The sequence below is a fragment of the Belonocnema kinseyi genome, chromosome 7 (genome assembly GCF_010883055.1).
Source record: "Belonocnema kinseyi isolate 2016_QV_RU_SX_M_011 chromosome 7, B_treatae_v1, whole genome shotgun sequence".
Lineage (NCBI taxonomy): Eukaryota > Metazoa > Arthropoda > Insecta > Hymenoptera > Cynipidae > Belonocnema > Belonocnema kinseyi.
The window spans coordinates 59,902,151-59,924,328 of record NC_046663.1 but is presented as its reverse complement, the minus strand read 5'-3'; the positions used below and the strand labels follow the sequence as shown (position 1 = coordinate 59,924,328).

Here is a 22,178-nt window from a genome sequence, read left to right as displayed (position 1 = left end):
AGTACTTGCTTCTACGGGCCTTCCTGAACGTAGTTCGTCACTTATTGATGTACGACCACGCTTAAATTCATTTACCCAGTTATAAACCGTTGCTAAGGCAGGAGCAGATGTGTCATGAACTGAGTCCAATTCATTTTTTATCTCATATGGAGTTAAACCTTTAAATGAAAATGTTTGATTACCGCTCTGAACTCGTTTTTTTCCATTTTTCTTAACGAACAATTTTTTTTTTTTCAATTGGTTATAAAAACACGTAAACTCAGAAGATGTGGACTGTGACTGCACCATATATCTAGTCGGGAGTGGTGCTGACTGAAAACAGATGATTTGGAGCGATTCGCGCGCCATCTGTTGGCATTTCTAAGGACTTATTGAACTACCCTCGTAATTAAAAAACTCCTCTCTCAATACTTAACATTTCGGCACAATGCGTACCTTTTTCAAAAGGGTTTAACCTGAATAATTATATTTTTACAATTAATGATATTAAGAAGAAAGAATCATGATAAATAATTACGTAGCTATTTTAAATTTACATCAGTTATTGAAGTTTAAATGAGTCAAAAACATCAGATTAGTGTCGTAGAGGAAAAACAAGATACGAAAGTATGTCATTGGAAAATTTTTTCATAAGTCAAATGAGAAAAGAACAATAAATAAGGTAAATTATTACTCAAATTGTTACTCAGGTAAATTTATATTAAGTTACGTAATTATTTATCATGATTTTTTCTTCTTAATATCACTGATGTAAAAAATATAATTATTGAGGTTAAAATTTTTTGAAAAAGGTACGCATTGTACCGAAACGTGAAGGATTGAGAGAGAAGTTTTTTAATTAAATAAATTTTGGGTTCGCAAAAATGGTTTTCGGCTCAATTTTATTTTAATTTATGTGGGCCGTAAGACATAAAAAAGAATCTGTGATTCAACATTCCTAAATATCGACGGTCAAAGAAAAGGATTGATTTGTGGGTTTAATTCATATAAAAAATACAATAGGTGGTTCCATGGTCATTTATCCGCGAAAGAGGCCGAGCGTCTGATGTTGGAACGTGGTAAAAACGGCTCCTTTCTCGTCCGTGAATCACAGAGCAAACCTGGTGATTTTGTTTTATCTGTGCGGACGGATGATCGTGTGACTCACGTTATGATTCGAACTCAGGTCAGTGACCACACGGATTCTTCATATTATTCCTGTTTGATATTTCACTCGCGAACAATCCTTAAAAAGTGAAATGGTGAAATTTGCAGGATAATAAATACGACGTCGGCGGAGGTAACAAATTTGATAGTCTCAGTGATCTTATAGAACACTACAAGCGTAATCCGATGGTGGAAACTAGTGGAAGTGTTGTTCATCTTCGGTAAGATTTCCAAAATCAATTCCTGAAATTTTATCTTATTTTTTATTTTATTTTTTTGCCCAGGGTTTATTTAAACAATTCTTTTTAGGCAACCTTTCAATGCGACGCGAATAAATGCTAGTGGAATTGAGAGCAGAGTTAGGCAATTGCACAAAGAAAATGGCTGTTCCAATGGATGGCTTTGCTGGAATGGTGCAGCAACAAGCGAAGAAGGTGGAACTGTTCGGGGAAAGGGAAAGGCTGGCTTTTGGGAAGAATTTGAATCTTTACAGCAACTCGAATGCCGTCATCTCTTCTCGAGACAAGAAGGATTGCGGCCTGAAAATCGAGCCAAAAATCGATACAAGAATATTCTGCCATGTAGGATTTTGATTAATAATAGCGGGTGGTGTAGTCGAGGCCTGGTGGAACTATGTCGCCAATTTAGGACTTTTTTTTTATCTCCCTCTACCCTGAAATTAACGTCGGGGAATTTTTATATACTTGGGAAAACCTGGAAATGTCAGGAATTTTTTTTTTTTTTTTTGAATGTCAGGGAATTTTTTGAGCATATGCTTAAATTTTTTAAATTTTTAATATAAAATTAAATAACAATTTTTCTTCTTTTATACAGGAAGGATATATTGCTAGATTTAACTATTTGGTTGAAAATTTGTCTTTGGTTTGAAAATTCAACTATTTTGGTAGAAATTAATTTATTTTGTTGAAAATTGCAATTTATATTGAAATTTGGTTGGATATTCAACTATTTTTGCATGAAATTCAACTATTTGGTTGAAAATAAACATTTTTGTTAAAAATTCCAATTATTTGGTTGAAAATTCAACTACTTCAGTTGACGATTGATCATTTTAAGTGAAAATGTAACTGTTTTGATTGAATATTTTATCATTCTATTTAAAACTACATTTTACCCCTTCAAAATTAACTTTTTTAACTGAAAATTTATCTATTCAATTTTTGTTGAAAAGGTATCTTTTTTAGTTGAAAATTCATGTATTTTATTGAAAAATCATCTTATTGATCAAAAGTAATCCTTCTGGGTGGAAAATTCATGTATTTTGTTGAAAAATCTTTTTTTTAGACAATTAATCTTTTTAATTGAAAATTAATTTTTGGCTCAAAATTAAACTCATTTGTCAAAAATTCTCTTTTTATTTTAAAATTAATCTTTTCCAGTTGAATATTTATTATTTTAGTTAAAAATTCATTACTTTGCTTAAAATTTTTTCTTTGTGGAAAATTAATTTTTATAACTGAAAACTTACTGTTCCATTTTTTTATTCCATTATTTTTCTCTTCAAAATTCAACTTCTGGGTTGAAAATTTATCTTTTTTAGTTTAAAGTTTAACTATTTAGTTAGGATTTCATATATTTTATGTGAAAAATCGTATTTTTAATTGAAAAATAATTTTTTTTTAATGCAAATATTTGATCAAAAATTCATCTAAGTCGTTGAAAATTCAGTTGATTTACTTAAAAAGTTAGAAATTTTAAGTGTTTTTAATGGAATTTAATACACTACTATGAAAGATTATGCCTGGAAAAATGTGGGAAATCTGGAAAAAACCTAGAATTGTCAGGAAATTTTTTTCCAGGGTTTCATTCATATTTACTGAATTCAGTGAAATTTGTTCGTGTTTTTAAATTGTTTTCAATTCATTCGATTTCTATTAATTTACGTTAAATTTTTATGAATTTCCTCGAATTCTTCTCTTTTATCTTAAATTATACTACATTTTTGTTCAAAAAAGCATTATATTGCTGGATTTAACTATTCGGTTGAAATTTGGTTTGAAATTCAACTATTTTTGCATGAAATTCAATTATTTGGTTGAAAATTAATTTTGTTGTTAAAAATTCAAATCTTTTGTTTGAAAATTGAACAGTTTTGTGAAAAATTCGTCTTTTTAGCTTGAAAATTCAGCAATTTGATTTACGTTCTTAATCTTTCTTCTCTGAAAACTCTTTCTTGGTAGAAAATTAACCCTCTTTGTTCAAAGTTCATATTTAATTCGAAAATTCATTGGTTTTAGTAGAAATTTCATTTTGTTTAGTTAAAACGCAACGGTTTGTTTAAAAATTAATCTTTCCTGATTGAGGATTCAACTATTTTGGTTAAAAACTCACCTTTTTTCGAGATATTCGTATATTTTGTTCGCAATTCAATTTTTTTTCTTAAAAAATAAACAATTTGAAATTTGTTCTCGCTTTTGACTAAAAAATCATTTTAGTTGAAAGTTCGTACTTTTTGGTTGAATTCAACTGTTCTTTGTATTTAAATTAAAAAAAAATTTGTTTGAAATATCAACTTATACATTTTTGTTGAGAATTCATTTTATTTGGTTGAAAATTCAACTACATGATTCAAAGTTGAACTACTTTGTAAAAAAATAATTTTTTGGTTCAAAGTTTCATCATTTTAATAAAAGATTTCTCACTGTAGTTGAAAACTCTTTTTTTTTCAAATTAACTATTTCTTTGTGTATTTTATTTAACTGAAATTGTAAGTATTCTATTCTTGGTTTAGAATATATTTTTTTTACATGATAATGTATGTATTTTGTTTAAAATTTAATGGTTTCTGTTGGAGATTCATCATGCTAGTTGAAAATTCATCACTTCGGTTTAAAAATTGAACCATTTTTGTTAAAAAATATTTTTCATCTTGTTTGATAAATATATTTTCTGATAGAAAATTTTCTTGAATTGTTGGTTGAAAATTCATACTTTTCGGCAAAAAATTAACGTTCTCGGTTCGAAAATAATTTTTTTGCTTAAAAATTAAACATTGTGGTTAAAAAATCTTCTCTTTTTTGACAGGAAACCATTTCTTCGTTGAAAATTCGTATTTTTTGTTTGAATTCAACTGCTCTATTTGAAATCAAGATCTTTTTTAGTTGAAATATCAACTATTATATTTTTCGATTTTCTTGTTGAAAATTTAACTATTCAACTTTTGGTGGAAAATTCATCTTCTTATTTGAAGATTTATGTATTTTATTGAAAATTTAGCTATTTCTGTTCAACATTCTTTTTTATCTTGATTAAGAACTACTAACCTTTTTCACTGAAAGTTTGGTTTAAAATTAATTTGTAAACTATAAATGCTACTATTCCATTTTCGGTTGCAAATTTTTTTTTTAATACAAAATTCAACTATTTAATTAAAAACGTGTCTTCTTTAATTAAAAATTCAACTATTTCGTAAAAAATTAATGTATTTTGTACAAAAGTTGTATTTTTAGTAGAAAATTGATCTTTTCAGTTGAAGTTCAAATGTTTCAGTAAAAAATTTATTATTTCAGTTGAAGATTCACAATATTGTTAGAAAATTGATCACTGTGATTGAAAATTAAACTATTTTGTATAAAATCCGTTTTTTTGTTTGTTAACAACTAATTTTTTCTACTTCAAAGTTTAACTATTCCATTTTTTCTAAAAAAAATTATATTTTTTTTGTGGAAGATTTAAGTGTTTTTTTTCGCAATGCATTTATTTTGCAATGTTTTGTTCTGTTGTGTTAAAGGATATTTAGAATGAATGTCATGAATTAAAATATATGTTTGCAAATAATCCTGACCATAAAAGAGGATTTTTCAATCCATAAGAATGACTTTTTTAAAAACATAGTTGAATTTTTAACCAAAAATTATGACTAATGAATAAGTTTAATTTTCCAAAAATAATTATATTTTGAACAGAATAGTCAAATTTCTAACCAAATTGTTGAACTTTTAACATTCTATTATGTGTTTTCAATCAAATGATCGAATTTTCATACAAAAAAACTTCAAATTTAATTAAATATTTGAAAATTCAAGACAGAAAGATAATTTTTCTAAACGACAGTTGAATTTTAATAAAAAAAAGTTCATTTTCAACCAAGAAAGATGACTTTTATACCATGAATCATGAATTTTCAACAAAAATAATTTTTTCAAGCTAAAATGTAGAATGTTTTAGAAAGCAGTGGACTTTTAAATTAGAAAAGGTGAGTATTTAACAAAAAAGATCATTTTCAATCCAAAAAGATGATGAATTTTTAACAACGAATAAGAACAATTTCCTACCAAAAAGACGACTTTTTAACGAAATATATGAGTTTTTTACCAAATAGAAATGATTTTAATATTTAGAAAAAAATTCTGATAAAAAGAAATAACATTGAGCAAAAAAAAACCCGATTTTTCAACAAAATTGTTAAATTTGTTAAAATTGTTTTCAACCAAAAGATGAATTTTCGATCAAGGAAATTAATGTTCTATCAAAAAAAGAAGAATATGTAACTTATTCAATATACAGGATAAAGTTATAACTAGACATGGAATAGATAAATTTTCAGAGAGAAAACAAAGTTTTTAATAAATTACATGAAATTTCAAGAAAATTATTTAATTGTAAAGCTTAAAAAGACGAATTATCTTTAAAAAAAATTGACCTTTCAAGTCAAAGATATGATTTTTAAATAAAAAAATTTAATTTTCAAGCAAATAGTTCAATTTTTTACAAAATTATTCAATTTTAAGTTAAAAGAAGAAATTTCGATGTTATAGTAGAATTTTGAAGGTAAAAATTAATTTTAAAGTAAATGTTTAAATTTTGAACTATAATTAAAAATATTTAATAAAAAAACACGAATGACCAAAAAGATAAATTTCATTAAAAAATGTAATAGTTTCTCATTCTAAAAAATTTATCTTCAACCAAACATAAAACGAATTTTCATCGAATTTGTTAAATTTTTATCAAAGTATTTGAATTTTTGATAATTTTTTAAACCATATAGATGTATTTTCTACTACTAGACGAATTCCGAACAAAAAATATAATAGTAACCTTTTCAATTAAAAAAATAACAGAACTTTCATCAAAAATTCTAAATTTTATTTATGTTCGTAATTCTTATCTTCTTGTTGCCAACCTTTTTTTTGCCCCCCCCCCCCCCAGCCTAAAACTGGTAACGTTTATAGAAAGTACCGCCAGGCCACTTTTTTCTCAAAAAGCTGCACAACTAGGAATAGCGATTTTAAATACTGTTTTCAATATCTTAATTGTTTTTATTTTTAGTTGACCACACAAGGGTTCTTCTGAAGGATGCTGATCCCAATGTGCCTGGGTCGGATTACATAAATGCTAATTATATAAATGTCAGTATTTTTCATCAGTTATAATAAAAATATAAATCAATAAAATTATTTGAAAATGCACTTTTTAAACCAAGATAAACTTAAAAAATGAACAAATTGTGCAACGAAATTTCATAAGAAAGATTGACCAATTTCGTTGCACAATTTTATATTTTTATTTTATGTTGGTTAAAAAAATTTAATTTCAAATATTAAAGAGAGATATTAAGAATTAGAACCTTTGTCATTCTCTAGCGTTCGGTTCTTTTGCCCTTCTCGAAATTTCTATTGTTGGTCAATCCAAAAAAAAAAATATATATATTATTTCTCATTCTAGAATGAAGAAAAAGATGGTTCGGGTCTCGGAATTGGAGTGGGAGATAATGTACTCAATAAATGCTACATAGCGACGCAAGGCTGTTTGCCGAATACCATTCAAGACTTTTGGCACATGGTTTATCAGGAAAACACTCGAGTGATCGTTATGACTACAAAAGAAATCGAAAGAGGGAAGGTAACGCATCTAATTGATTTCTTACTTTAATAGTATTACAGGCCTCACAGACAACCTGGAAAGCCGGGAATTTTATCAGACCGGGAAAAACCGGGAAATGACAGTGCATTTATTTTTTTACCGGGAATTTTACATATTTTTAGAAGCAAAAAATCGGTCCAACTTTCATTCCAGCCGTTTTTTTTTTTAATAATTAGTTTAATTGTGATCTTTTTAAATTATGATGTCATTCAGTTTATAATGTGTAATTCGAAAATCTTTCACTTACAAAATGTTTCATTTTAGATTTGTAAATTTTAAGAGTACATTTTAATTTGAAGAATTTTAAAATTCAGTTTTAAAAACTTTAAAACTTAAAAATTAGAGGCCTTTGAAATCGTAGATTTTTGCTTAAAATATTTTTAGTTGATCAACTGTAAATAAAAATTATTAATGATTTTAAAAGTTTAATTGTACCTTAGATTTAAAAAGTGAATAATGATTGATTTTACAAGACGATTCGGAATCTGTTTACAATTTTCAGATTTTAACGGTAATAATTAAACTGGTTTAATTGGCCATTCGTATTAGCTAAATAATAAAAACCCGATTGAAACTTTCTAAACTATTTTCAATTTAAAAATAACTGTAAAATAATATATATTAATAATCAAAGGCATTTATTAAATTTCAAATATTATTTTAGTCTGAAATATTCAATTTTTCAACCACTCAATTTGATATTTTTTAATTAAGAATGATAATAATTTTTTCATAGTTAGAAATATGTGACTGTTCATTTAAAATCCGTAATTATAAATTAAATATTCATAAAAAAAAACTAAACTTTGAACGTTACAATTGTAATTTTTCGATTAAAAATTGTTTTATTGAAAGCCAAGTTGTTGAATTATTATGCGTAAATAACAACTAAACACCTATATTTCTTAGAAAAAATTGGAGTAACTTGAAGAGATATTTAGAAGTTTTGAAAAAATTAAATTTTAATTTTGAATTATTTAAAATAATGTAAACGAATTGTCTACGCATACCGAAAAATCCGGCTTTTCGTACCAAAATTTCGGTGCAAATAGTCCACGACCTAATTTAAAACAAAATATAGATTTTTTCAGGCTTCGAACAAAAAATTTAGATGCTTTTTAAGAATTTTGAAAGACTTCAGGAGATTAAAAAAAAGCAGGAAAATTGAAAATGATTTTTTATTACGAAAAATTAATTTTAAAAGAATATTTAAAATGATTCAGAAAAATTTACAAAATTATCAAAAATTAATGAAGAAGATTTTAAGGAAATGCATTTAATTTGGCAGGATTTAAAATAAATTGTTAGAAAAAAATGTAGGAACAATATTTATCATTTTGAAATATGTTTAAAAAATCCGGAAAAATTATAAAAAATAATTTAAAATTTGAAAAAAATTGAAACAACCTGTAAATGTTTCAAGATTTTGAAATAAAATTTTGAATCATTTTAATGATTTTTGAACGATTTAAAATAAAAATAATTTAATTTTTAATTTAAGAAGAGCTCAGCTTATAAAAAAATATAATCTTTCAATTTTTTATGTTTCTAGCTTAAAATGGCTTAAAATTATATAATTTTTAAATTTTTTAAATGCATTAATTGATTCTTAAATTTAGAGAATTGAAAATGATGGCGTGGTTATATATTTTTGGAACTGAATCTGAATCTTTTAACTATATAATTTAAAATTTAAAAAAAATGTTATTTGGTAGTTGAACTGCATTTAATTTAAAATTGGTCTTTTGAAAAGTGTTAGTAGCTTCCATTTTATACGTAGAAAATTATTGAGCATTTAAATATAACATTTTTTAAATAAAAAACTTTTGAACTTCAGTTTTAAAAGTTTAAAATTCAAGAGTTCGATTTTGAGTGATTTAATTCGCAGCTTAGTGTTTTAATACTTCAAATGGACAAATTTTTGGCTTCAGATTTCGATTTTTAAGTTTCATTGACCGTGAAAAATTTTTGCGGACCGGGAAATGACCGGAAATTTTTTTTCTCTGATTGGAACGGCCACCCTGCTATTCATTTCAGGTATACATCTATTTCGGAACTGTCTTGAATTCTTTGAAATATTTTAGTGAATTTCTAAGAATACGTTTTTAATAAATTTCAATCATTGGAAGGGATTTTTAAACTTTTACGCTATTTTTAAAACTTCTAAGGGATTTTCAGGGGCTTTTAATTTGAAATATTTCAGGGAATTTACTTAAATATTTCGAGGAATTTTTAAAAATTCTTTTGATTAATTTGAAGGGATTTTAAAGCGTTGGGAATATTTTAGGATAAAGAATTTTCCAGAATTTTGGAAGATGTAGAAAGATTTTACAGAAAGTATGGGTTTTTTATATTTTTAAAAAAGTTTTCACGTTCATTTATAAGGTTTCCGAGGATTTCAATTATTTTAAAGAATTTTAAGACTCGTATTGTATTTTAATACATTTTCCAGAATTGAATTTTATTCATTTTTTCCAGTTTTATGAATTTCCTTAAATTCTTATAAGTTTATTTTATTCTGCTTAATTCAATGGAGTTTATTTACAATTTTTTAAAAGTTTTAATTCAATTGATAAAAGGATTTATTCTTTCAAGTATTTTATTTTTTTTTTTATTTTGGGGCATTTTTAAGAACCTTAAAAAATTTCCAAAGAGTTTAAAGGATTTTAAATATTTTAGATTATTTAAAAAAATTACAGACATTTTTAATTGATTTAGTCATTTAATAGGATTTAGAAGGTTTTGAAATATTTGAGTGTATTGTAAATGATTGCCAGGCGTTTTTTTGGACTTTGAAAAGTTTCCAGGGCTTTCAAACGATTTCAAATGATTCGAATTATTTTGGGTATTTTTAAAAGATTACCAGAAATTTTTTATTTATTTCGATTTCAATGGATTTCAAAGAATTTTTTCACAAGTCGTGTGAGGGATTTCGTAGGGTTTTAAAGATTCAAAGAGACTTTCTAATATTTGTTGAACTTCATTTGGAATTCGCCCTGAATTCTTATTAACTTATCCTAAATTCTTTTGAATTTTTCTGAATTCACTAAATTCTACTCAATCCAATTAACTTTTTTCATATTTTTTAATTGTTCTCAAATCACTTGATTGCTTTTTAAATTCTGCTTGATTTGTTGTGAATTTCATCTAATTCTTCTCATTTCCTTTGAATTTCTCTAAATTCACTGAAAATTGGTTGTACTCAATCGAATTTGGTTTATTCTTAAAATTGTTCCAATTAATTTGATTTCTTTTGAATTTAACTTGAATTGTTTTGTAGTCATTAGTAACTTATTTGATTAAAAAATCGTTTGGTTTCAAAGATTAAAAGAGATTAAAATTTTTTTTAATTCACCCTGAATTCTTTTAGAAATTATGGAATTCTCTGGATTTTTAAAAAATTTTAATTGAATTCTTCTAAATGCACTCAATTCTACTTATTGCAATGGATTTTTTTAATTTTTAAAAGTTTTTCTTTGGTCATATTTTTGGTTGAAATTTCAATACTAGAAAAAAATTAATTATTTTAGTTGAGACTCCATCACTTTATTTAAAAATTCAACTTTTTTTAAATTTGTTATTTTAAAACTGAAAACTGTAACTTTGGTTGGAAAAATATCTTTTTTAGTTGAAAATTCGTCTTTTTCGGTAAAAAAAAATCTTCGTTGTTGAAAATTCATCATTTTGGTTTGATATCCAACTATCCCAGCTGAAGATTTATCATTTTAGTTTATTATTTATTGAAAATTAGAAAATCATCGTATTGACAAAAAGTAATCTTTGTAGGTTGAAAATTCATATTTTTGGTTTAGTATTCAACTATTTCAGTTGAAGATTCATTGTTTTAGTTGAAAATGTATATGGTTTGTATAAAATTCAACTATGCTAGTTGAAGATTCATAAATTTGTTTGAAAACTCATCAGGTCGGTTAAAAATTGATTTTTTTACTTGAACTTCTGGTATTTAGTTGAAAATTTTTTTTAGTTGAACATTCAACTAGTTTGTTGAAAATTCATGTATCTCATTATTTTATTTGAAAATTTATCAAGTTGGTTAAAAATGGATATTTTTACTTGAAATTCTGGTATTTAGTTGAAGTCTTTTTTTTTTGTAAAAAAATGAATCTTTTGGATTGAAAATTAAACTCATTTGTCAAAAATCCTCTTTTTATTTTAAAATTAATTTTGTCAGTTGAATATTTATTATTATAGTTAAAAGTTCATTACTTTGGTTTAAAATTTGTTTGTTTTTTTTTGTGTGTGGAAAATTTATTTTTATAAATTAAAATTTAACTCTCCCCATTTTTTGTTAAACCCGTTATTTTTCAGTTCAAAATTCAATTTTTTCGTTGAAAACTGATGTTTTTTGTTTAAAAATTCAACTATTTTGTTGAAAAATCTTTGTTTTTTTTTGTAGGCAATTAATCTTTTTTATTGAAAATTTGCGCATTCCAATTAAATATTCAAATTTTGCTGAAAATTAATATTTGGTTGAAAATTAATCTCATTTGTCAAAAATCCTCTTTTTATTTTAAATTAATCTATTCCAGTCGAATATTTATTATTTTAGTTAAAAATTCATTACTTTGGTTTAAAATTTGTTTGTTTTTTTTGTGTGGGGAAAATTTATTTTTATAAATGAAAATTTAACTATTTCATTTTTTGTTGATACCCGTCATTTATCAGTTAAAAATTCAAGTTTTTGGTTGAAAATTGATCTATTTTAGTTGCAAATTTAACTATTTAGTAAAGATTTCACATATTTGATGAAAAAATTGTATTTTTAATTGAAAAATATATTTTTTAATTCAAATATTTGATAAAAAATCCATCTATTTCGTTAACAATTCAATTATTTTACTTGAAAAGTTCGGAATTTTAAGCGTTTTGAATTGAATTTAATATACGATGAAAAATTATACCTGGAAAAATTTGAGAAATCTCGAAAAACCCTGGAATTTTAAGGACATTTTTTTATTATTATTTGAATCAAGTTTACTGAATTCAGTGAAATTTGTGTGTGTTTTAAAATTGTTTTCAATGCATTTGATTTTTTAGAAATTCAACTTAAATTTTTACGAATTTCCTCGAATTCTTCTCTTTTATCTTAGATTATCCTAAATTCATACCAATTTTACGGAAATCAATGGCATTTTTTTTTATTTTTTAAATTGTTTCCAATTATTTTCAATGTAATTGAAATTGTTCTGAAATCTTATGAATTTATCCTCAATTTGTTACCCTTTAAAAGCGAAAAAAGTACCCTTTGTTCCCTATATTTCATCCTATAGCGACTGTAAGGCCTGGTATTATCGCATGCATAAAATTACATTTTTTTCAGAATAAGTGTGCGCGATATTGGCCAGAGGAAAAGGGCGAGGTTAGTGAGTACGGCGGGGAATGGAAGGTACGGGCACTCGGTGCTACGTCGACAGCAGATTATACCTTGCGCGAATTTCTACTCCAAGGAAATAAGCCCAACTTCTCAGAACCAAGAACGATTTACCACTACCACTTTCAGGTTCGTTAAAATCAAACAAGAGGCAAGATTCTACATGTTTTTAGAAGAAAATATCCTTCCAACGTTAATTTTAACCGTTTTTTTTTTTTAATTAATTAGTTTAATTGTGATCTTTTTTGAATAATATCATTTAGTTTAGAATGCTTAATTCGAAAATCTTTCAGTTTGAAAATGTTACATTTTTAATTTTTAAGCGTACATTTTAATTCAAAGAATCTTAAAATGCAGTTTTAAAGACGTAAACAATTAAAAATTAGAAGCGTTTAAAATTGAAATTTTTTGATAAAAACATTTTTAGTTTGTCAACTGTGAATATTATTCAATTGATGACTCTTTAAATTAAATTGTATATTGGGCCGCTGGACCAGGAAACCGAAGAAACCGGGAAAACTCGGGAAATGACAGTGAATTTTTTTCTTGACCTGGAATTTTAGAAATTTTTAGAAGAAAAATATGTCCAATTTCGATTTAAACAGTTTTTAAAATAATTAGTTGAATTGATATATTTTTCAGTTATGGTATCATTCAGTTTATAATGCGTAATTCGAAAATCTTTTATCTGAAAATTTTTCTATTTTAGATTTTTATTTTTAAGCTTATATTTTTAATTTAAAGAATTTGAACGTGCAGACTTGAAGACTTGAACAATTAAAAATTAAAAACGTTTGAAGTTGAAACTTTTTGATAATAAACAGCTATATTTTATCAACGGTAAATATAAATAAATAATTTTTCAAATGGATCTGTACTTTAAGTATTAATAACTGAACAATAATTGATTTGATAAAACCATTCTAAATCTTTTGAAAGTTAAAGAATTTCCAGATTCGTAATTTATGCGTAATTAAAGGCTTTTATCAAATTAAAAATATTATTTCAGTCTAAATTATTTAATTTTTAACCCATTTAATTAATAGAATTTTGATTAAGAAAAAGGATAACTATTTCATATTTAGCAATATTTGATTTATTTATATTTGAAAATCCGTAAATTTTTCCCGGGTCGTTTTGAATAATATTGGAAATCTCTTAAAATATTTTTGAATATTCTGTTCAAATAATTTTTCAAAATGAAGAACCATTTTCAATTTTCCTAGGAGTTAAAAAAAAATGTTTTTATTCGTTTGGAGCCTTTCACAATTCGAAAAAGCTTCTATATTTTTTGTTAACTGCAAAATCTACAGTTCGTTTTAAATTCGGTTGTATTTCCACCGAAATTTCGTTACAAATAAAACATTTTTTCGGTAAACACACTTCGTTAAAATTATTTTAAATCATTTCAAGGTCCAACTTAATTTTGTATCATTTTGAAACTTCTAAATATCTCCTAAAATTACTTTAATTGTTTCTAAAAATAATAAGTTTTCAATTGTGTCAAGGATGCTTAAACTATTTAAAATGAAAATAATTTAAATTTTAATATTTTTTGAGTTGAAAAAAATTAAAATTTTAAAATATTTAATTGCTTAAAATAACTGAATAATGTAATTCTGACAGTTTTTAAAGTTCATTGATTGATTCTTCAATTTAGAGTATTGAAAATGTTAACCTGGATTTATATTTTTGGAACTTAATCTAAATCTTTGAACTCTATGATTTATGAATGTTAAAAGTTCTGAATTTTGCGAACCGGGAAAGGACCGGGAATTTTTTTCATTGATTAAAACGGTCACACTGAATTTTAAAAATTTCAATTAAGAAAAAGAACAGTTACTTAATATTTAGAAATATATGATAGTTCATTTAAAATCAGTAATCATAAAGTAAATATTCAAAAGAAAACACTAAACTTTTATCGTTACCATTTAAATTTTTCTATTTTATCAAATTTAATTTACAAGTCGAATAGTTGAATTTTTATGTATATTTAAACATATTAATAACGATTTACAAAATTTTCAAAAATGAATGTACAAGATTTTAAGAAAATTTCTTTAATTTAGCAGAATTAAAAAAAATATAGTTAAAAAAATGTAAAAAAGCAGATAGATGTTTCAAGATTTGAAATAAAATTTTGAAGCATTTTAAGGATTTTAAAACTATTTAAAATGAAAATAATTAAACTTTTAATTTGAACATCGGCAGCGGGAATTTTCAAATTTAGAAAAATTCCGATCTAGTATTGGAAATTTTCGAAAAGGAACAAAATTCTAAATTGGAACAGAAATATTTTTTTGGAATAGGGAATTTTTTTAAAGAATGAATTCTAATTCTAAGTTAAAACGGAATATTTTCGAAAAATAATTAAAATTATAAATTGGAACAGGGAATTTTAAAGAAAAATTCGAATTCTTAGTTGAAAAGGAGAATTTTCTTAAAGAATTAAAATTCTGGATTTAAATAAGGAATTTTCCATTTTTAACCAATTTTGAGTTGGAACTGGAATTTATCCAGGAGAATAACATTTTTCAATGGGAAAATGAATTTTTCAAACAAAATTATTATTCTGTGTTGAAGCAAGGTATTTTCGAGAAAAAAATTAAATTATGAATTGGAACCGGGAATTTTACAAAAAGAATCTAATTCTTACAATGAGTTGACGTGGAGAATTTTCGAAAAGAATTAAAATTTTGGATTTGAACATGGAAATTTTTGAAAAGAACTAAAATTTCGGATTTTAACAGAGAAATTTTCAATTTGTGAGACATTCTGAGCTAGAATTAGAATTTAAAATTGCTTAAAATGGTATAATTTTAAACATTTTTAAATTCATTGATTTATTCTTCCATTTAGATTATTCAAAATAATAACGTGGATTTATATTTTTGGACCTGAATCTGAATATTTGAACTCAACTATTTATAAGTTTAAAAAAATTTTATTTTGCAGTTTAACTACATTAAAATTAAAATTGTTCAGTTGAAAAGTGTTAGTAGCTTTCATTTCATACGTGTAAATTATTGAACATTTAAATACAAAATTTTTGAATAAAATAACTTTTTAACTTTGATTTTAAAAGTTTAAGTTTCAAGCGTTTCACTTTGAGTTCTTTAATTTTTAGTTCAGTTCGATTTTTTAAATATCATTGACCGTGAAAAATGTTTGTGAACCGGGAATTTTTTTATTAAAATGTCCATCTGAATCGGGAAACGACTGTGAATTTATTTTTTGACTGTATATTTTACCAATTTTTAGACAAAAAATCTATATGTTTGATTTCAACCATTTTTTTTTTAATTTGTTGAATTTTTATTTGAAAATTTTTCGCTTAAAAATTTTCCATGTTGGATTTTAATTTTTAAGGGTACATTTTTCATTTAAAGAATTTTAAAATACAGTTTTAAAGACTTAAAAAATTCAAAATTAGTAGCGTTTGAAATCGTCAATTTTTTATTTCAAAACCCCCTTTTTACTTGATCAAAAGTAAATATAAATGATTGATTTTACAAGAAGATTCGAAATTAGTTCAAAGTTTAAGAATTTCCAAATTTTAACGTAAAAAATTAAATTGTTTAAATTGGAATTTTGAAATCCTTAGTGTAGTTCAACATATGTAAACGCCCAATTAAAAGTTTATAAACTATTTTCAATTTTAAAATAACTTTAAAATAGTATATTCATAATGCGAAGCTTTCAACAAATTAAAAATATTGTGTTAGTCTAAAATAAATTTTTTTAAATTATAACAATAACAATTGCTGCTTTTTAGACATATTTGATTCTTTATGTAAAATCGGTAATTATAAATCAAATATTCAAAACAAAACGAAACTAAACATTGAAAGTTACAATTTTAATTGTTCTATATAAAAAAGTTAATTTACAAGTAAAGTTGTTGAATTTTGATATATGATCATTATTGAACATCTATAATTCCTAGAAAAAATTCGACTAAGTTGAAGAGATTCTTAGAAGGTTTCAAAAAAAATTCAAAATTCAAAAATTCAGAATTTTTCTGCAAATAGCCCACGGCCTAATTTTAAACAAAATATAGATTTTTGCACATTTCGAACCAAAAATTTAGAAGCTTTAGAAAAATTATGAAAGGCCTCAAAAGAATAAAAATATTTTCTTAAAATTCGTAGGGAACTTGAAACTGACTTTTTATTTTGACAAAATAATTTTAAGAGACTATTTAAAAAGGTTAAAAAAATTTCCAAAATTGTAAAAAATATTTTCCATTTTACAGGATTAAAAAAAAATTCGAAAGAATTGGAATCATTATAAAAGAGATTCAGAATTGTTCAGTTTATAACCAAAATTTTTTCGTACAATTTTTAATATTTCTAGCTTAAAATTGCTTAACATGATTTGCAGCTCAGTTTTGTTTACTTTAAATTAAAAATTGTTTAGCTTTATAATTCGAATTTGTTTATTTCGTTGGCCGTGAAAAAAGTTTTTGGACCGGGAAATAAACGGGAGTTTTTTTATGTGATTAAAACGTCTACCCTCAAAATGCTTTCTTTTCCTATAAATCACAAAACGAAAATTGAAATATACTTTATTTTCGATAATATAACTAATTTATTTTGGCAATTTTTCTGAGATTGTAAATATAAGATGTTTTTTATATCAAAATATCAACTACTATATTCGTAATTGAAAATGTAACATTTCGAGTTGGAAATTCAACTGTTTTTGGTTGAAGTTTAATTTTTTTGTTGGAAAATTCAAAAATTTTGTTCAAAGTTTAACTATTTAGATAAAAATTCAACTATTTCCTTAAAAATTTAATTCTTTTGTTGGAAGTTTTCAACTTTGATTAAAAATTAAACTATTTTTTGAAAATCTGTTTTTTTTTTTCGTCAAAATATCAACTACTATATTTTTCATTGAAAATTGAACAATTCGAGTTAAAATCTCAACTTTTTTTGGTTGTAGTTTAATTTTTTTTCTTTAAAAATTCAACTATTTTGTTAAAAATTCATCTTTGTGCATTGAAAATGTAATAATTTGGTTCAAAATTGAAATTTTCTTTGAAAATTTAGTTATTTTGTTGAAAACTGGATTTTTTTGAAAATTCGATTTTTTTCGTCAAAATATCAACTACTATATTTTTCATTGAAAATTTAACAATTCGAGTTGAAATCTCAACTTTTTTTGGTTGTAGTTTAATCTTTTTTCTTTAAAAATTCAACTAATTTGTTAAAAATTCATTTTTGTGTATTGAAAATGTAATTATTTGGTTCAAAATTGAAATTTTCGTTGAAAATTTAGTCATTTTGTTGAAAAATGGATTTTTTTTAAAATTCGATTATTTTCTTGAAAAAGTAACTATTTTTGGGTAAAGTTTAATCTTTTTGTTTAAAAATTTGTCTATTTCTTTGAACATTCATCTTTGTGGGTTCAAAATTCCACAATATGATTGAATGTTCAAATCTTTTGTTGAAAATGATCTTTTTTTATGACAGCTGAACTATTTGGTGGCAAATTGATGTATTTTGTTGAAAATTCCTCCTTTTGCATTGAAAATTAGTCTTTCATAATATGAAAGTAATGTTATTTGGTTAAAAAAATAAATTTGAATTTTAAATTGTTTTATTCCGCTTATAAAAAATTATAATTGTCAGGCTAGAATAATGAAAAATTCACCAGTAGAAAATTGGGAAATGACTGGGAATTTAAAATCATCCGCTTTTTAGACGCTCTGATTTGCATTAATTTAAATTTAATAATTAATTTGTTATTTTTTGCAGGCATGGCCTGATCATGGAGTCCCGTCGGATCCAGGTTGTGTTTTGAATTTCCTCCATGACGTTAATGCTAGGCAAGAATCAATTGCCGCGACTGCTACACCTGGAGTTCCGAGTAGTCTAACGCCTACCAATGTTGGGCCAATTCTCGTTCATTGTAGTGCAGGAATTGGCAGAACTGGCACATTTATCGTCATTGATATGATACTGGATCAGATTAAACGCCACGGTAATTAAACATTTTTTCTTCGCGGTTTTGGACCGGTTTTTTTGGACTGGGAAGTGACAGTGAATTTTTTGTTGTTCACCGGGAATTTTACAAATTTATAGAAGAAAAACCTGTCCACGTTCGATTTCAACAGTTTTTAAATAATTAGTGGCATTGTTATGTTTTTCAATTATGCTATTAGTTAGTTTACAATGCGTAAGTCAAAATTTTTATTTCTAAGCTTACATTTTTAATTTAAAGAAGTTTTAAATGCGTTTTTAAAGACTTGAAAAAATAAGAAATAAAAGCATATTGGTGTTGAAAATTTTGGATAAAAAACATTTTTATTTAATAAATAAATACATTTTTTTAAATTTATTTGTACTTCAAGTACTAACAAGTGAACAAAAACGATTTGACAAAATGATTTTAAACCAGTTCAAGATTTTCAGATTTTAACGTTAAAACTTAAACGGTTTCAATTTGAAAGTCTTAGTTATTAAACAAATGTGAACGAGTGGCTGAAAGTTTATAAACTATTTTCAACGTAAAAATAACTTCATAATAATATATTCTTAATTCGAGGATTTTTTTAAATTTAGAATATTGTTTCAGTCTAAAATATCCAATTTTTAACCGATTCAATTTGAAATTTGTAATTAAAAAATATATATTAATTATTAAATATTTAGCAATATTTGAATCTTTTATTTAGGACAATTAAATTGAAACCAAATATTTAAAAGTAAAGAATCTTTAACTGAATTGTTTGACAGAAAACCTGGAATCGTTAAAATTTCGAATAGCCTTTAAACTTCGAACGTTACAATTTTAATTGTTGTATTTGAAAAATGCTTAATTTGTAAGTGAAATTTTTAAATTTTTATGTATAATTTACAAATAAACATTTGTCGAGCAAATTTGAGTAATTTTAAGAGATATTTAGGAGTTTTAAAAATATTAAAAATTATCATGCAAATTTTAGAAAGTTTTCTTAAAATGTTTGAAAATCTTTTTAAATATTCTCTTAAAATAATTTTTCAAAATGAAAAGTTATTTTTAATTTTCCTAGGAATCTTAAGAAAATGTTTTTATTCTTTTGAAGCCTTTCACAATTCTTGAAAAGAAACTAATTTTTTGTTTAAAATCTGCGAAAATCTACATTTTGTTTTATATTAGGCTATCATTTCAAGTTTTAAATTAAGTTTGAACCTTTCAAAACTTCTACATATTTTGACAGATATTTAGAAGTTCTAAAAAAATTTCCAAAATAATTTTAATTTTAAAACCAATTTAAAACAACTTCTAGATTTCTAAAGATTTTTAAATAAAATTTTATAACTTTCCAAGGATGTTTAAACTATTTAAAAAGAAAATAATTGGATTTCTAATTTTAGAAGTGTTCAGTTAATTTTTTTTCAATATTTGATGTTTCTAGTTTAAAATTCCTTAAAATTATATAATTTTGAAAATTTTAAATTTCATTGATTGATTTTTCAACTTAGAGCATTGAAAATGATAACGTGGATTTATATTTTTTTATATTGAAAAATGTTAGTACCTTCAATTTTATACGCGTAAATTATTGAGCATTTGAATAAAGAAATTTTAATTAAAAACTTTTAAATTTCAAATTTAAAAGTTCAAAATTTAACAGTTCCACTTTGAGTGCTTTCATTTGAAGCTGAGTTTTTATTACCTCAAGTGGGAAATTTTGTAACTTTAGTGTTCCATTTTTTAAATTTCATTGACTGTGAAAAATGTTTGTGAACCCGGAAAAACCCGGGAAACGACCAGGAATTTATTTCGTTGATTAAAACGGCCACCCTGATTTTTTCGGGGATCACAATATTTCTCCCATTCCCCCCTTTTTTTTATTAAAAATTCCCCTGTTCCATTTAAATCTACAATATTTTAAAATAAAGTATTTGAATTTTGTGGACAATTCTCTGAAGTTATTAAATGTGTGCAAGAACTAAATTGTTCTTTTTACATGTACAAATTTATTATTCTATTGAAATCTAGAATATGCATAAACTCTCTAAAAATATTTAAAGCTAAGGCAGCTTAAAACGTGTTAAAAAATTTTAAACCGGAGTTGCAGTCGGACTCACTAATCTATTGACATAATGTGACACTTTTTTAAAGTGATTACAATATTTTTATGCCATTTCGAAGACAGAAAAAATACACGAGACATTTTTTTCAATTCAGAAAGACGAATTTTAAACGGTTTTCGGGTCTATAATAAAAGAAGTTTAATTTAAAATGTTAAATTTTTAAGCAAAAAATATGAGCTTTCTACATAAAAGTTGAATTTTCAACCAGATAGTTAAATTTTTTACCAGCAAATAGAGTTATGAGCCGGTTATATTACTTTGCGTACGATAACGAGAATGAGAATATTAACGAGAATATAATCGAGAAATAAATTCTCTGAGAATTTATGAGAATCTCAGTATTTATTTTATTTAATGGAAAATTGAATTTTTTCGTTAACTTTTCGATTAAAAATTCAACTCTTTTTTTGAAAATTTTTTTTTTTTTTATATTAAAGTTTACCCGTTTTAGCAGAAATTTAATCTTTTTTTGATAATAATTGAACTGTCTGGTTAGAAATTAAGCTATTATACTACTTAACTATTTCGTAGAAAATTTATATTTTGGTGTTGAAAAATGAACTGAAATATTTTCTGGATGAAAGTTCCGCTTATAAAAAAAGAATTTGTTTTTTATTAAAAATTCATCTGTTTTAGTATAAAATTGATTTTTTTTTTTTAAAAATGAAACTATTTGATAGAGAATTTAACTATTTTGTTAAAAATTCATCCCTTTTTGTTAAAAATTTCGGCTTTTTGGATTGAGAAATTAATTTTTTCGTAGAAACTTATTGTTTTTGTTACAAAAATTTAATTTTTGATGCTACTGAATTAACTGGAATCTTTTTTGGATGAAAACTCAACTTTTTTTGTAATAAAACATTCTTCTGCTTTAAGATAAATTTCATATTTTTTTATAAGCATGCAACTATTTGCTAGAGAATTCAAGAATTTTGTAAAAAAGTTATCCTTGTTGGTTACAAATTCGTCTTTTTGTATTGAAAATTAAATTTTTTTGGTAAAAAATTATTTCTTGTTAAAAAATTCATAGTTTGATCGTGAAAACTCGACTAAAATCTTTTTCAACCGAAAATCCAACTATTTTTTTTTAAATTGATCTTTTTCATTTAGAACTTCATCTGTTATAGAAGAAATTTCTTTTTTTTTTGTATAAAAATGCAACTTCTTCGTTAAAAATGGTTCTTCTTTGCTTGATAATTCAACTAATTTGTTTAAAACATTTGGTTGAATCGCTGTGTTAAGAAATTACTTTTTTTTTGTTAAAGATTTGTATTTTAAGTTGAAAAGTTAACTCATTGGTCAAAAGTTTAATTATCTTGTTATAAATTAATCTTTTTTAATTGAAAATTCAACTACTTGGGTCAAAGTTAAACTACATTGTGAAATTTTTTTCTTAAAGGCTCAAGTCTGGTTGAAAATTTAAATGTTTAGTGGAAAATACTTCTTTTTTTTTTAGAATTAATTTTTTAACTGAAAATGGAACTTTTCCATTTTTTAAGATTGATATTTTTTAGTTAGAAATTTGCGGTTTTTTTTTGAAAAAAATTATTTTTTAGCTTAAAGGCATGTGACACAGCTAAATACCTATATTACCAACCTCACTTTTTCCGTTCACTGAATGTTTTTTTGAACCTAAGAACTTTTTTTGTAAATAAAATATCGAG

General features: G+C 24.4%; 1 protein-coding gene across 2 annotated transcripts in view; it reads left to right on the top strand.

The window, feature by feature from the left end:
• LOC117177540 (tyrosine-protein phosphatase non-receptor type 11-like) overlaps positions 1–22,178 on the top strand; it is a 101,945-nt gene that overhangs the window by 18,152 nt on the left and 61,615 nt on the right. For both annotated transcript variants that reach the window (XM_033368327.1, XM_033368328.1), the window contains exons 4-10: positions 1,003–1,165; positions 1,255–1,367; positions 1,456–1,727; positions 6,439–6,518; positions 6,835–7,011; positions 12,374–12,553; positions 18,190–18,415. In XM_033368327.1, the coding sequence (XP_033224218.1) occupies positions 1,003–1,165; positions 1,255–1,367; positions 1,456–1,727; positions 6,439–6,518; positions 6,835–7,011; positions 12,374–12,553; positions 18,190–18,415 (1,211 nt within the window). The remainder of the gene's footprint in view (positions 1–1,002; positions 1,166–1,254; positions 1,368–1,455; positions 1,728–6,438; positions 6,519–6,834; positions 7,012–12,373; positions 12,554–18,189; positions 18,416–22,178) is intronic.